We start from the raw sequence: 15,355 nt of genomic DNA on the forward strand, positions 1-15,355 counted from the left end.
GACTACAGGTGCCCCCCAAAACGCCCAGATATTTTTTTGGTTGTAGTTGTCATTGTTGTTTGGCAGGCCCGGGCTGGATTCGACCCCTCCAGCTCCGGTGTATGTGGCTGGCACCTTAGCCGCTTAAGCTATAAGTGCCAAGCCTGACCTTCTCTTTTCTTTTTTTTTTTTTTTTGCAGTTTTTGGCCAGGGCTGAGTTTGAACCTGCCACTTCCAGCATATGGGGCCAGCACCCTACCCCTTTGAGCCACAGGCACCGCACTGATCTTCCCTTTTCTATAGAGCTGCCATCACCGTGCATTCCCTCAGCCTTTCCAATAACTTAGATTGATCCTCGCTGAAATGAAACAATGGTTATATAAGAATTAGATTTTTGCAAAACCTAAAAGAAGGCTTTAAGGCAAAACAACATCTCTCATCATGGTTGCAAACTTACTGACTTATTGGAGGAGGTGGCAAGATCAACTGAAATGTTTAGTTCCCCCCCAGATTTTTAGCAGGCTGTGGAGACATAAGGTAATAATCACAAGGTTAGCAGGGGAGTCCCTGCTCATTGCTTACTTCCCTGGGAATACATCCTCCATGTGAAAATTCAAAATAGTTCAGAGACTGTTAAGAAATACTGAATGAGACTTGTATCCCAAAAGGGCACTTGTTAGATTACCATTTGCAGAAAAGATAATAGCTGTCATTGTCCGTTCACATCAATTTGGTCCACTTAGGATGGACTGTTTAATTGTGATTCCATTCTCTCTCTCTCTCTCTCTCAGTATTCACCTCTGTAAACCATTTGTAATTATCCTACCACCAAAACAATGCAAAATTGTATTGTCCATGGTTAGTGTTTACAAACAAATCAGTAAATAGCTATAACTGTAAGGATAAATCTAAAAATACAGAGGTCTCTGCAGATCAGACTACCAGGTTCCTTCTCTCTTTAAATTTGGTGTTTTACAGTTCAGCCTGTACACACAAGGGGTAGACAGAAATAGAATCAGAACCATAGACTCATGAGCACGCTCCCCTAAGTCACTGTTCATACATCCTAGGCATTTGATCATTATTACCCCATCACAGACGTGGTCTTCTTGTTCTGTCTGGAAGGCCATATTCTTAAACACCCCCCAATGTTGCTTTCTGGTATCTCTGAATATTGTTCAGCAAATTCTAAGTTGCAGTGAAACTGCAATGTACCTTTGTACATACCCTGCCTCTTCTTCAACTGTTACTTTATTACTTTACATATTCAGAAATATTTGAACACCACCTACCAGGTGGATAATCAGGCTCCTAGTGGCAATTAACACGGTCTGTGTGCCGTTTACTAACTTATTCTTGGTAAGTGGGAAGTTGTCTTCTCTGTGCCTTGCTAAGCAGGCAGTCTTTTGCCTCCTAAGGAAAGACCAAACAGGATCTTGTGATAAAAAAAATAAAAATAAAAATGGGGTGGTTAAGGGGAAGTCAATAAGGAAACCCTGCTCTTCCGGATGATCCTAGGAGGTCCATGGGTCTAGTCACATTCGTCTTTCATCCTGCCAATCAGTTAGTTGTTTTTAAAATTCTTTGCATTATAGTCATGGTTCCTTAGAAATGATCTGAAGAGAAAATTTTTGTCCTTCAGCTGGCAGCAAGACTCACTGGCATCAGAGCCTCTTGTTTGGGAATAGTCCTACTGGAAGGGGAGAAATGGCACATTCAGGCTTGCCAGGATCTGAAGCACATGGGAAAGGGACAGCAGCCGTGCTGCTGAATTCTATTGAAATCCACTGGATTAAGAAACTTTTCAGAAGTGGGCAAATGGAAAAGTGGTTAGTGTTGTGCCGACAGTGAGCGCCTATTTTGTAAACGAAAAGAGTTGGCATGAGTAGGAGATGAGTCCCACCCATTGTTTTTAAAAGCTGAGCAGCTATTACTTAGGTTGTGAGTCATCAATGATGGCTCTGATAAGGGGTTCTAAGAATTCAATTCTCTTGGCCGCAGAAAGGTTGTGTGAGTGTGTGCATGTGTATCCATCAGGTTCACAGGATCCTATTCATGCAGGGTTTCATCAGGTGCCTTGGTTCTGTCCAAGGACAGAAATGGGACCTCTGTTTGAGTGCACTGTAATTTTGGTGCACTCTATTTGGGTGCACCATAACTTAGCCTGTAAGAGGCAGCTTAACTATCCTGTCTACCTCCACGGTGCACAGAATGCCTTCCTGTTCTCTCATCTGGTTCACAGCAGATGAGTATCTCAGCACAGAAGGGCAGGTTATGTATAGAGTTGGATTTTCAAGGTTAGCTTGAATTTTATTACTCACAGAGTGGTGGTTGGTTTAAGGAGTGATGGCTCCTGTGTGGGCCAGTTAGTTTCGCTTTGTTCTATGTCTGCAGACTTCATCTTATGTTAGCCGCATGGCATCAAAGATCTGCCTCTGTTATCAGGGGTCAGCAAGTGACAGCCTGCAGACCAAAGCCAGCTGCAGCTTCTTTTCGTGTGACCTGCTTGCTAAAAATGGATTTTACTTTTTAAAAGCATTTTTTTTTAAAGAGATGGTTATAAAGTATATATTGTTTCATGGGATCTTAATAACAACCCTATTTGTCATCCCATTTTTTATATAGAAAAAGAAACTAGAATTCTCAGTGGCTGAGTATGTTGCCCAGGATGACACTAATAATCAGGAGGAAGGCAGCAAAGCCCTTGGGTGCTCCTCTGAAGCCTCCCACCCCTTTTTAAATGTGCATTGTTACCATGAGGGCAGAGGGGGGAAATGTGAATGAAGCCCCACTGTGACTGAGTCCTAAATACCCACCAAGAACAGCATGTTCTGTATCTCAGTGGCTACATGGAATTTCCCTGTCACTTAAGAGTTACATCTTTAGAATATGAGAGGATGGTAAGGATCTAGGTTTGAGAACCAGTTGTCCTCCTGGAATGGAAGAAGAAGCATGAAGATGAGTTAAAAATGTAGAACCCCCAAAACCCACAAAACCCCAGCCCTCTATGAACTATAGGCAAAAAACAGGAAGTGGTCGTGCAACATGGCCTGCCTGCCTACTGGTACAACTTCCTCCTTGAAGCTCAGACCACTTCTTAACTTTTTACAAAGCACCATCTAAACTGATAATTCTGTTTTCGTCAGCATACCTCTTTTAAATTCCTCTTTCTTTTTAGGATTATATTAGATATTGTTTGACTTGGCCATCAGAGATGCATATTTCTTTTTCTAGACAAAACAAAATACCTAACAGGGAGGCTAATTTAGGAGGAATTTTGTACCAACGGGTTTAGATTTACCTACAAGGAAAGAAATGGAAGGAATCCTACAAATAATCGATCTCCACCTGCTCCCTGCCCAGCCTTTTAAAACCACTCCTTCCACGTCGTAGTCCAACTTATAAATACTGCACATGATCACATCCTAGTGTGATGGTCCTCTGACCCTCAGGATTTTGAAATTTAATCAGCAGTTAGTGACTCAGAAGGCTACTTTGGAACTGAGTAATTACATGTTTCTGCTCCTTTCTGTAAATATTTTGGAGCTCCTTAATGAAACAGAGCTTGGGACTTAAACAACTCCCCAGCCCACCCTCCCACAAGAGTTGAAACAATAATACTGTCATTTGTTTTAAAAGGTTCTTTATGTATTTTAAATATCTTTATTATAAAACAAAGGTAATCATCAAAGACCATTTTGAAATACATAAAATGTATAAAGCAATCACTTGAAGTCTCAACTGTTTACACACAAGGTCTGTAACACATTTTGACATATTTAATTATGAGGTTTTTTGTCTTCTGCTAAGGCCTTGTTTTTTTATATTGTCATTCCTCTGTGGACACTTGACTTTGACAGACAATGTAGGATGGTAAGGACTTTGGAGAGAGACTGCCAGGGTTCGAGTGCTCTGATGTGAGCTGCGTGACCTGAGACAAAATACTTAACCTCTCTAGGCTTCAATTACCGTATCTGTAAAACAGAGATAGTAATAGTACCATACTACTTAACAGTGAAATATTTTTAAAAGTGCTCAGCATGGGCCTGACATAGAATAGTAACAAAACAAATTTGTTACTACTAATGATCAACAAAGTGTTTTATTAATTATACTGAATCCCCATTAAAGTAAATGAAAACTGTAAGACACTCATTTTTATGTAAGAGAGATTACATTTAAAATTTTTCCAAATACAGAAGAACCTCCATAGATGACCACCTCCCTGCATTGACCACCTTCATACGCTGACCAGTTTTCACAGACCTGGCAAGCATCATGAGCACATATCAGTATAGCAGGCCTGGTTCCTGCGCTGACCACCTCTGTATGTTGACCAGTTTGCTACAGTCCCTTGCATGGTCAACTTACAGAGTCTAGTGTAGCTAACATTTTCACGTGAGTTAGGGAACCGACACCTGTCCCTCTCTCTTTGCTTTTAGACACATCTCCTTCCATTTGAGCTTTCATGAAAGGAAGATTCTTCCTCCGTGTCCCTTTCCTGTCCACTGACACCTCCCCTGGCCAAGGACCACTACACCTGTCTGAACCTCGTTGGAACCTCTGGTCTGGGCTTCCTCCTCTGCCCAGGTTGGCTGTCACTGCCCTCACTTAAACCCTTCTCTTGCCCCTACTTTTGTTTCTTTTTGCCCCTAGCTCTCTGTCACACTGGGCTGGATAACCCTGAACCCCTTTTCCACAGTGCAGATGGTCAGCACCTTAAATTCCTGCTCTTCATCCTCACTGGGGCCCTCCTCGGTGCCCAGCCCATCTGTCATACGCACCGAACGCTCTAGTCTCTTCAATAGCATGTTCAAAGCAGAGATAAAAGATGAATGAAAAAGAGCAGGAGGAAGGTGTAGGAGAGAAGAGGCTGCTGGGCAATGTAGTCAGAAGAAAAGAGGTTGACAAGGAGAGGCAGCCACAGCAGGGAGGGTTTGGAGAAAGATGGCTGGCCAGAAACAAATCATTTCCTATCGTCTGTCTGATTTCCTTGTACTGGATTCAAATTCCTCTTGTAAATTTTCTGTCTCCACCAGCGGTATGGACTATGAGCTTTGGAGTGAGGACTGTGGGCTGGTGAGACAGGGACGGATAATAAAGACCACTTTAACTTCAGCTCGGGAAGTTCCTGTGTGGACTATCCTGCTCATTTAATGAAGGGCGGTAAAAGGTTTATACTTTGTGATGGATTTAAAGAAGAAGAATTACATAGTGGGCTGAGCCTCAGATCCCTTTTGGAAGGAGGGAGACATGAGGGAAGAGAGTTTGACAATAATGTTTAACGGTATGTCCCGGTGAAATAAGTAACGCTTGAGGAAGTCAACCCAAGACCTCGCTCTTTGTGCTGACAGCTGGTCAGCATCCTACAGGAACGGAAATCATTCCCATCCACTCTTCCCATCATCGTGACCTTACCTGGGCAGCGGTGGGTCCATCTGCATTAGGGGCAACTGCGCTGTAACACTGTCAGGGCGCCCCCTGCAGACAGGGTGATGCTGCTGCCGTGAGACGTTAATGAGAAACAGAAACAGCAGAGCTGTACAGGCCAGAGCTCCAGCCTGTCACTCGTGCCCTCCAGGTGTGGTCCATGGAGCAGTCGCAGCCACACCTGCGGGCTTGTTAGAAAGGCTGAATCTCAGGTCCTGCACTAGACCTGCTGAGTTCAAATATTCACTTTAACAAGATCCTAAGGTAATTCCGTATGTTTGGTAGAAGTTTGAGAAGAGCTGCTTTCAACTTTGGCAAGTAAGAATCCTGCTAGGGAGGGTTGGTTAGAGTTCTCTGTTCTTTTGAGAGGAACGGCCGTGGAGGAATGGAAAGCACTTGGCTGCAAGGCAGCCCCAACACCCCCATGAGTTATTTCTGTATCCCAAGCAGTGGTGTTTGCCTTACCTCCCCCTTTCAAGGGCTCTGATGCTGCGTGGGGAGGATAGCAGATGATTGCTTGTTACATAGCTCGGCGTTTAAAATACAAGTTTGTCTCGAAGTGTTGTGAGGTTGTTTTATTTTTGAGGTATACCTTATTTATAATAAAATTCCCCAATTTAACGGGTAGGATTGGATAGGTCATTGCTGCTATCATACCATAGAATGCTTCAGTTACTTTAAAGGTGTCAGCTCCATCTGATGTCAAAGCTTTCCATTTTATAAGCATATGGTACTTTTTGAATTGAAATTTATTAGAACATTTCCATATAACATTTGGGTAAATTATAGAAGACCAAAGAATTATAGTCGTGTTAGTAGTATTGAAAACAATGACAAATAAATGGTTTTAAAATGGATGTTCAGATGTTCATTGTTCAAAAGATGAATCAAATTTTCTTGCAGCAAATAGAGTAAGTATATCTAGATAGGACCACTGTCAGAAATCTTAAAAATCATGAAAAGCAGGAGCATCCCTGAGGGCTGAAAACGGGCTATCTCATCCCAGCTTTCAGAAGCGGCAAAAAGTAGATCCCAAGTAATAGTGTAGGGCAAATTGTGACTGGCTTGTCTGTAGGCAATTGCTGTGAAAAATATTGCTTTGGAGAGGCCCACAAAGTTTTCCTAAATAGTCACTAAACTAATGTTATCTTTTGAGATAAGGTGAATTAATAGGTCACAGGGCTGTCTCCGACGGGAAGAGTCTTGAATTTAACAAGATACTTGGCATATTCTCACATAACTTGCCAATGAGATTCTAATATTTGTAAATTCATTGATTCTCAGCCGAAAGTCTGTTATGTGTGTGTAATGTTCATTGTAAGTAGGCAAAAAGATGAATTAAACTTTCAATGGCCTGTCCTACAGTCCAGTGATGGAGACATATGATAAAGCAATAACATGAAAGGTTACTCTGGCTTTTGGGTGAAAGATGGATCCTAGGAGGCAAGAAAAGGGGAGATAGATCAAGGTTATCACAGTTGCCCAGAGGTTGTAGATGAGGTGGCTTGGACTAGAGTGGTGTCAGTGGAGATGGGGAAAAATGCATATGGATTTGGGATAAATTTTGTAGGTAGAAATGGTAGGACACTTGCCAGTGAATTAGAGATGAGAGAGCTGATGAGAGATCAAGGCTGACTTCCCTGCTTCCAGCAGTCTGCTGGTGGATGGGTCATTCCCAGATGGTCTTGTTCTATTCAAAGTCAGGGGCTTGGATAAAGGCACACGCCAAATAAGAAGCTAGAGGAGGTGGCTCATACATAAGTAAAAAGGATCAAAAATTTTAAAAGATAAGACTTGAAAGATGTAGTACAATAGAAATAAATGTAGAGTTCTGCACTTAGCTAAAACAAAACAAAACAAAACAAAAAATGTATGCAGGACAGAACCAGGAAGACTTAGCCTAGTAACAGTTCACACTGGAAACCAGAAAAGTGAAAAGTGTGATGTGGCTGCCATAAAAATGAATTCTGAAGTCAGTTGCCTTAAAAGAAGCATGATGTCCACTCAAAAAAATTAAAACTCACATTATGCTTTGAGCTGTTTGGACCAAGATGGATGTTGTGGTGTTGTGTTTCTCTCACCCTTTAAGAAGGGTGGTAGAGAAACTGGACCACAACTGAGATGAAAATGTCCCAAATACTCCACCCAAGGCAGACCATTGAAAGAATTGGAGATGTTTATGTCAAAGAGTGCAATCTTGAAAGGAGCACCATCAGGACTGTCAGGTAGAAGAGGGGTTAGGTTTCAGGTAGATTCAGATAGGTTCAGAAGGTAAAATGACAAAGGATAGAAGTGATTTAAGGGTGGGGTACAATGGCTCCCACCTGTAGTCCTAGCACTCTGGGAGGCTGAGGTGGATGTTGCCTAAACTCAGGAGTTTGAGACTAACCTAAGCAAAAGTGAGACCCCGTCTCTAAAAATAGAGTCCCAGCTACTCTGGAGGCTGAGGCAAGAGGATTGCTTGAACCCAAGAGTTGAGGTTGCTGTGAGCTATGATGCTAGGGCACTCTACGGAGGGCGACAAAGTGAGACTATAATAATAATTATTATTATTATTCAGCTCAGCCTCAGTTCCAAAGCACAGAACTTTACAGAAACAGGACGGGTTGCATAATGTGTTCCCTGTCAGAGCTGGATGCCTGTGTGTTGGCCTGAAGCACAGAAGCGTCCTGTCCAGGGTGAAAACCGGTCCTTGACAGGATACTTTCTGAAGCTCTCTCCGGGGAGTTGCAAATTCTTAGTTTCTCTTCAGGGGATGCAGAAATCTCCTAGGACATTCCTACGTCCCATCTCTCAAAGTGTCGCCGACACAAGCACTCTTGAAAGTCCCTGACCCCATCCTTTATAATCTCAGCTCTCCCACCATCCCTTCCCGTGGCCATGTGCGTTACATGTTCTAGATCTTGTTCTGTTAAGAGTGAACTAAGTGTGAAATATCATCTTGGTGACCCAGTTATCAGTAGCTTTAGTCCCTATGTAAGTATGTCTTTTTCATCCACCACTTTTGGCCCCAGCCATATCAAAACTTTTGTTCAATGGTTAGTTCAGCGGAAGATTAAATTATATTCAGATGAAATAAGAAAAGAAATCAGGTGTGTTCCTCTTTGATAGCACAGGAACCTCAGAGTATGTTATTCTTTCATGAAACTATAATCATGTGTCCAAATATCTATTTGGACAAATAGGGGTAATCATGCTCAAAACACAAATGTGTAAATAAGTCATTGCATTTTCTCCATTTATTTTTCTTTGTTCTGTCATTTAGATGTCACAATTCCTGTGTCTCAAACCTTCTCTGACTTGATTTTCTTAGATTATTCTAGGACTTACTGGATTCAATTAAACAACATATTGCTTCTTTCTAAGACTTTGAACAAGGAGGTGTACTTTTAAAAATACAATCCCATTGGCTCGGTGCCCATAGCACAGTGGTTATGGCACCGGCCACATGCACCAAGGTGGGTTCGAACCGGCCTGGGTAAACAACAATGACAACAACAACAAAGTAGGCGGGTGTTGTGGTGGGTGCCTGTAGTCCCAGCTACTTGGGAGGCTGAGGCAAGAGAATCACTTAAGCCCAAGAGTTTGGGATTGCTGTGAGCTGTGATGTCATGGCACTCTACAGAGGGTGACATAGTGAGACTATGTCTCAAAAAAAAACCAAAAAAAAACCCCCAAATATAATAAATAAATAAAATATAATCCCATTAATGCTATCTTCTGGTATAGCCTAAAATATTCTTAAATTCTACTTATATACTTTGCCTCTTAGTGACCTGATAGAAAAGTTTTTTGTTTTACATCAGATTTCAGTCTTGAAAGAGAAAAATCTGTGTTTTGGGAAGGCTGAAGAGGAGAGAGTCTTCAGAGTTTGGATGATTCAGGCTAAGGCTGTTGGACTCTCACTCTGGGCCCTTTCCTCTGGGTGCAGGGTTCTGTCTCCTAAGCATGAGAGCAGAGGGGTGGTTTTCATCACTGCGGGGACACCTCATTCTGCCGTGTGTAACACTGGAGAGGACAATGGATGAGTGTCCTTCTAAAATCTTCCCTAATCAATACATTCCTCCCACTTAAGGAGGGAAAGGGAGTGATGGGCGTTTATGAAGAAACTCCTCACCTCTTACAGAGGTCAGAGGCAAGATGAGCGTCATCTACAAAGAAATTCAGCCCATGGCACCTTCTCAGAGGCTTCTGTGGGCAAGAACCAGCTGGTTCCAGGGGCTACTGAGTGAGGGAACAAAGGTTTCCTTCCGATGTTTCTTCTGCTAATAAACACCCAGTTTTTCCAAGGCTAGAGCCTTTGGTCAATCATTATGTAGATGTTAGCATTATCCCCACCAGCTAGGAGGATTGTTTCCCCAAGGTCATGCTCTTTATTCATCTGCCTTGGGCCTGTAGTAATATTTCCTGGGGCCCAGTGGGGCACAATGTCACCACAGAACGCAAGTGGCTTGTCCTAAGATGGCCCCCATTCTGTCTCCCCAGGGAAGCCCATGCCATTCTGTGCTCACGTAAACCCTCTAGGGCTTGTCACACACACAGGTAGAAGTGACCACTTAATGTTCAGTACCCCTGAAAGCATGAGTCGACTCTGAGTGAAACTCAAAGTTTGCTTCTTCAACATAAATATGATTTATCTCATAAGATGGGGAAAAAAATCATACCACAGGCGGCACCTGTAGCTCAGTTGTTATGGCACTGGCCACATACATCAAGGCTGGCAGGTTCAAACCTGGCCTGGACCAGCTAAAGCAACAATGACAATTGCAACCAAAAAAAAAAAAAAAAAAGCCAGGCGTTGTGGCAGGCGCCTGTAGTCCCAGCTATCTGGAAGGCTGAGGCAAGAGAAGCGATTCTCTTGGGTTGCTGTGAGCTGTGATGCCACAGCGTTCTACCCAGGGCAACAGCTTGAGACTCTGTCTCAAAATAAATAAATAAATAATCATGCCACAATTCAGTTACGTATCTTATTCTTTGACAGAGCAAATCAAATCATGTTCTGTGGCACGTCTCAAACTACTCCATTGATTAGTAAATGCTTGCTCTCAAGTTCCACCTATCCCTGAACCAGAATAGATAAACCAGAATAGATGAGTGTCCTTCTAAAATCTTCCCTAATCAATGACATTCCTCAAGGATCCTAGGGAAATAAGCAAAGTGTATCTGAATGTGCTTCCTTAACAATCATACCTTAACAGAAATTCCCCTTCTCAACAGGTCAGTTCAGCCTTTCCCCAAAGTGTTGAGTTTTCTGTTCTTTCTCCCAGAGTTTATTTCACCTCTGCTCAGCTCTGTCCCTCTTTATTTTGGAGACAAAGTCTCACTATGTCACCCTTGGTAGAGTACCGAGGCATCACAGCTCACAGCAACCTCAAACTCTTGGGCTTAAGCAATTCTCTTGCCTCAGCCTCCCAAGTAGCTAGGACTACAGGTGTCCACCACAATGCCTGGCTGTTTTTATTCGTTGTTGCAGTTGTCATTGTTGTTTAGCAGACCTGGGCCAGGCTTGAACCCCCAGCCTCAGTGTATGTGGCCACTGCTATACTCACTGGGCTCTGGGCACCAAGCCCCCTCTTTGTTTTTTGTAGCCGGTTTTGACAGTCCGTCTGTTCTCCCGTTGACCATTCTGCACTCCCTGCCTATCTCCTCATGGCTGCAGGAGGAACAGAGGCAGCTGAGGAGCGGTGTTTCTGCCCCAGGGAGGGAAGGCACCTGCGGTGGTAGCATCCAAGTCGAGTCTGGGCCTAGAGCAGGGGTTCCACAGGTGTGTGGAGAAGGGAAGGGGCGGGAAGGAGGCAGCCAGGGCAGAGAGAATGGTGCGATATGCCGAGTGCTTCACCACAGCCCTCTGGAAAAATAATTGTCTTTAATTACCCAAGCGTGGAATCACTTGCAGCAATGTATTGTTCTGGGGATATATTTTCTTACATAAGGAAGTGAACTGTTTCATTGGGGACTGAATCTCTTTTCTCTTTTTAATTAATAAATAGAGTTTATTTTTCAATTATCATGTCTATTCTAGCAAAATGATTCAGAAATAAGCTATTGAATCTCCCACATCATTTCAACTGTGCTTTTATCTCGAGAGGGGTTTAATAAGGAGCCAGATGTACTAAAACAAAAATATGTGTTTGTCATTCAAAAAGTCTTTTCATTATACTTGATCGTCAAAATTTTCCCACTAGCTCCAAGAGGTGCTTATTCATCTGAGAGGAACCAGGTGCAAAAAATGCAAGTTGCATTGGTGGTCCAATGTAGAGATGCAAACACAGCCGTAGAGTGACAGATGAAAGAACCCTAGACAGCATTCAGCTTGTCTTCATGTGGGTGAGGAGTCTAAAGACAGAGAAGCTAAGTCAGTTGCCCAGAGTCATGTGGTCACTCTTGTAGAGCACTGTCAGCCTTTTCCTTTATCGCCCCCACACACCCTTTTCTTACACTTTCTTGCTCAGTTATAACAGAGAGTAAGTACACCATAAAACTTTCTTTCATAATGTTCTTTTAAAATCATCTCCACTGGGCTCAGTGCCTGTAGCTCAGCGGCTAGGGCACTGGCCACGTATACCGGAGCTGGCAGGCTCAAACCCAGCTGGGCCTGCCAAACAACAATGACAACTACAACCAAAAAATAGCCAGGCATTGTGGCGGGTGCCTGTAATCCCAGCTACTTGGGAGGCTGAGGCAAGAGAATTGCTTAAGCCCGGGAGTTTGAGGTTGCTGTGAGCTGTGACACCATGGCACTCTACCGAGGGTGACGTACTGAGACTCTGTGTCAAAAAAAAAAAAAAAAAAAAAATCATCTCCACTGAAATGTTCCCAGAGACCTTTTTGGGTTTTGAATTATTATGTAAAGGACCAGAACTATTACTCAGATTCTTATGAGCACTTCTTCATTTGGTAGGACATTTTTATTGAGGATTTAAAAGCCATGGTGACTAATAGGCTCCAAAATTTGGGTAATATTAACAAATAGCATTAACCACATAAATATGGTCTGCCCTTCTAAAATGTAAGGTCAGAATATATATTTTTTCTAGTTATTACAAGATTTATTTTGTTCCATTTAGGATACTTTTGACTTCTGTGACATTGCTGTCTATATATTCAATAAACCTTCTATTGATCTGCTCAAAAGAAACAGGTAAGCTGAGAATCCATTTGATTTTGTTAAAGCCAAAGTGAATGATTTCCCTGGTGATACTGTGAACAAATGGTGGTCTCTCTGTACCACTATTTGGTTATTGAAAAGAAAGGCAGCTTTGACAGCCTTTCTGGAAAAGTGATGGTGGTATTTACCTAGAGAAACAGCTGCACAAAGTATAAATTAAATTGTCATGGACAATGAACAACTAATGCTGTCATTGACAATGAGTTCTCAATTATACCTGTTTTTTTAGGTTAAGATGATTTCATTTTAAAGGTTTCAGTTTTCCTTAGGCCTTTAAGAACCTAGAACAAAGATCTCATTTTTATAGTATAGCTTCCAAGGTTTTGAAAGTAAACAGACCTTTCATTCTCTTTTGTGAATATTCCGGGGAGGAAATGTTGCTCCTGAGGCGATGTGGGAGTGAGTGTGAGGGCTGTGAGGAGGCGTCCAGTCCTCTGGGCAGTGTTATACCTGAAGTGTTTATTTTTCTATTCCCGGGACTCTGGATTATGTTTGTAATTCTTTGACTTTTACATTCACTGAAACCACATCGGTCAGCTATGACTGTGTATAGAGGACTCCATTTAACTGGAACATTTTGTAATAAGTTAAGGATCTAGCCTTCATCTGGATCTAGCCAGTTTAAACTCTGGCCATATGAAAAATTAAACAAAGGTTTAATTTTAGCCTGACCCATATCGCTTTCTGTGAACTTTTGGAACACATGAACTAAATTGTTATAAAGAAATACAAACTTTTTTAAAAAAAAGGATGGTTTCAACTTTTAGTATTTATTAGGATGAACTAGCTGAACGCTTTTGAATTTTTCCTACAGCCAAATTATTCTTTTGATAGATTTGTCTGTTAGTCTTTTGTGAGTTGCATGTCTTTGAACTAAATTTTACAAGTGATTAGAATTCTTATGTTGTAGCTATTAAGATATTTCTAAGCTCATTATATTTAGGACACAGAGGCATTGATGGGATGGTATTAAGATAATTTTTTGTTAGACTAATCAGTTTAGGTAATTAACTCAAAAAAAAATCTTTTTGTCTCAACCATCAGGATTTTTTTAATTTTTTATTTTTTGGGTTTCTTTTTCTACCATCAGGATTTTTTTTTTTTTAACCGAAGCTTTGTTTTAATGATATATGCCAGACCAAAGAAAAAGATCACTGGGAATTTCCCCCTCAGGAAGGTAGAGATAGTTTAAAAAAATAAGTCTTATGACCTAATAGTTTAATTGTAATGCTTTTATAGCCAATTTGAAAAAGGAGAAATGGTGGTTGCTTCTGACATTTTAAAATGTCAAGAGGTTACTTTATTACGAGAAGGCCTTAAGCTTTGCAAAGCCAAGGTGGCTATTTGTGTGAATTGAGAAAGAGACAAAGTAACTTGGGGAGTGGTCCAGGGACGGAGGAAATTTTGGCTGTTTTAACTGTTAGAACCTGGTCATTTCTTGTGTTCTCAAAAACAGGCTGCATGGTTTATGAAAAGCTGGGAGAACAAGTCTTTGGCACCACGGGGAAGCTCGTAATCTTCGGGGCTACCTCTCTACAGAACACTGGAGGTAAAAAGAACATGCTTTTCTATACATAACCTTAATACCAGTGGTTGGACAGTCACATGAATTTTGACATAAATCAACAAGTTATCGGCTCGGCGCCTGTGGCTCAAGCGGCTAAGGCACCAGCCACACACACCTGAGCTGGTGGGTTCGAATCCAGCCTGGGCCCACCAAACAACAATGACAACTACAACCAAAAAAATAGCCGGGCATTGTGGCAGGCGCCTGTAATCCCAGCTACTTGGGAGGTGGAGGCAGAAGAATGGCTTGAGCCCAGGAGTTGCTGTGACTACCCAGGTTGACAGCTTGAGGCTCTGTCTCAAAAAAAAAGAAGTTATCATCCTTACTGCCAAAATGGCACGTGGATGGTAAGGCAGAGACAGCAGTCACTTTAAAGGTAGAAATCCTGGGAGAGCAGCTGAAGCTGCCTTTGTGTCCTCCTGAAGGCTAGTCTCAGAACGGCTGGGAACTTTTGATATAACTGGAGACATGAGCCTTAGTATCTTCTTTCTGAAAATGTTCTCATTTTCCTCTAGCAATGCTGAGCTACCTCTTCATAGTAAAAAATGAACTACCCTCTGCCATAAAGTTTCTAATGGGAAAGGAAGAGGCGTTTTCGTAAGTCATAGACCATTGTTTTGTGATGTTAACTAAAATGTTTTTAATTTCAGTTCTGAGTAACCAAAATTTTTGCTTTATGAAAAGTACTGAAAGTTTTTCCTGGGATGGTTTTTTTCTCTGTTATTTCAACGATCAATTTCTTTGGGGTTATACACATGAAAGAAGAAGGGGGAGCCATCTGGATATGAACATTCTAAAGGTAGATTCACCTGTCATGCTGTAAACAGTGGATGCTGAATTTTCCCAAGAGCATGAAATCTAGCTCTAGTTTCTGTGACATGGTACAGATAATTTAATATGTTTACATAGAAGTGGAAAGTGAAAAAAAAAAAAAAAATGAAGGCCATAGCCTCTTTCTTAAAGAAAGGATATTGTATTTTGGGAGCAAATTTACAGGAGCCAACCTCCTTAAAGGTGTAGCTAACCCTGGAAAATGTTGCAGCTACATCTGGTGTTGTGCTTATGTTGTGACTCCCTCTTGTTTAACGGTTCTTATCAGTTTTAGTTTCTCTGTTTTCCTTCAAGGGAGAATCATAAAAGCCAAAGTTCCAAGTGTTTTGTCTTCAGGATTCAAGGTCAAAGCCAAGGGATTAGGGAAAGAGAAATGCCTA

The 15,355-nt window shown here is 41.9% G+C and overlaps 1 protein-coding gene across 5 annotated transcripts in view; it reads left to right on the plus strand.

The window, feature by feature from the left end:
* The window catches only part of SLC38A1 (solute carrier family 38 member 1), a 71,331-nt gene that overhangs the window by 39,802 nt on the left and 16,174 nt on the right, over nucleotides 1-15,355 (plus strand). For all 5 annotated transcript variants that reach the window (XR_008373277.1, XR_008373278.1, XM_053555891.1 and 2 more), the window contains 3 exons: nucleotides 12,477-12,550; nucleotides 14,034-14,126; nucleotides 14,660-14,741. Coding sequence is in view for 3 of the 5 variants with exons in the window: in XM_053555891.1 (XP_053411866.1) it covers nucleotides 12,477-12,550; nucleotides 14,034-14,126; nucleotides 14,660-14,741 (249 nt within the window). In the remaining 2 variants the exon portion in view is untranslated. The remainder of the gene's footprint in view (nucleotides 1-12,476; nucleotides 12,551-14,033; nucleotides 14,127-14,659; nucleotides 14,742-15,355) is intronic.

Source organism: Nycticebus coucang, chromosome 12 (genome assembly GCF_027406575.1).
Source record: "Nycticebus coucang isolate mNycCou1 chromosome 12, mNycCou1.pri, whole genome shotgun sequence".
Lineage (NCBI taxonomy): Eukaryota > Metazoa > Chordata > Mammalia > Primates > Lorisidae > Nycticebus > Nycticebus coucang.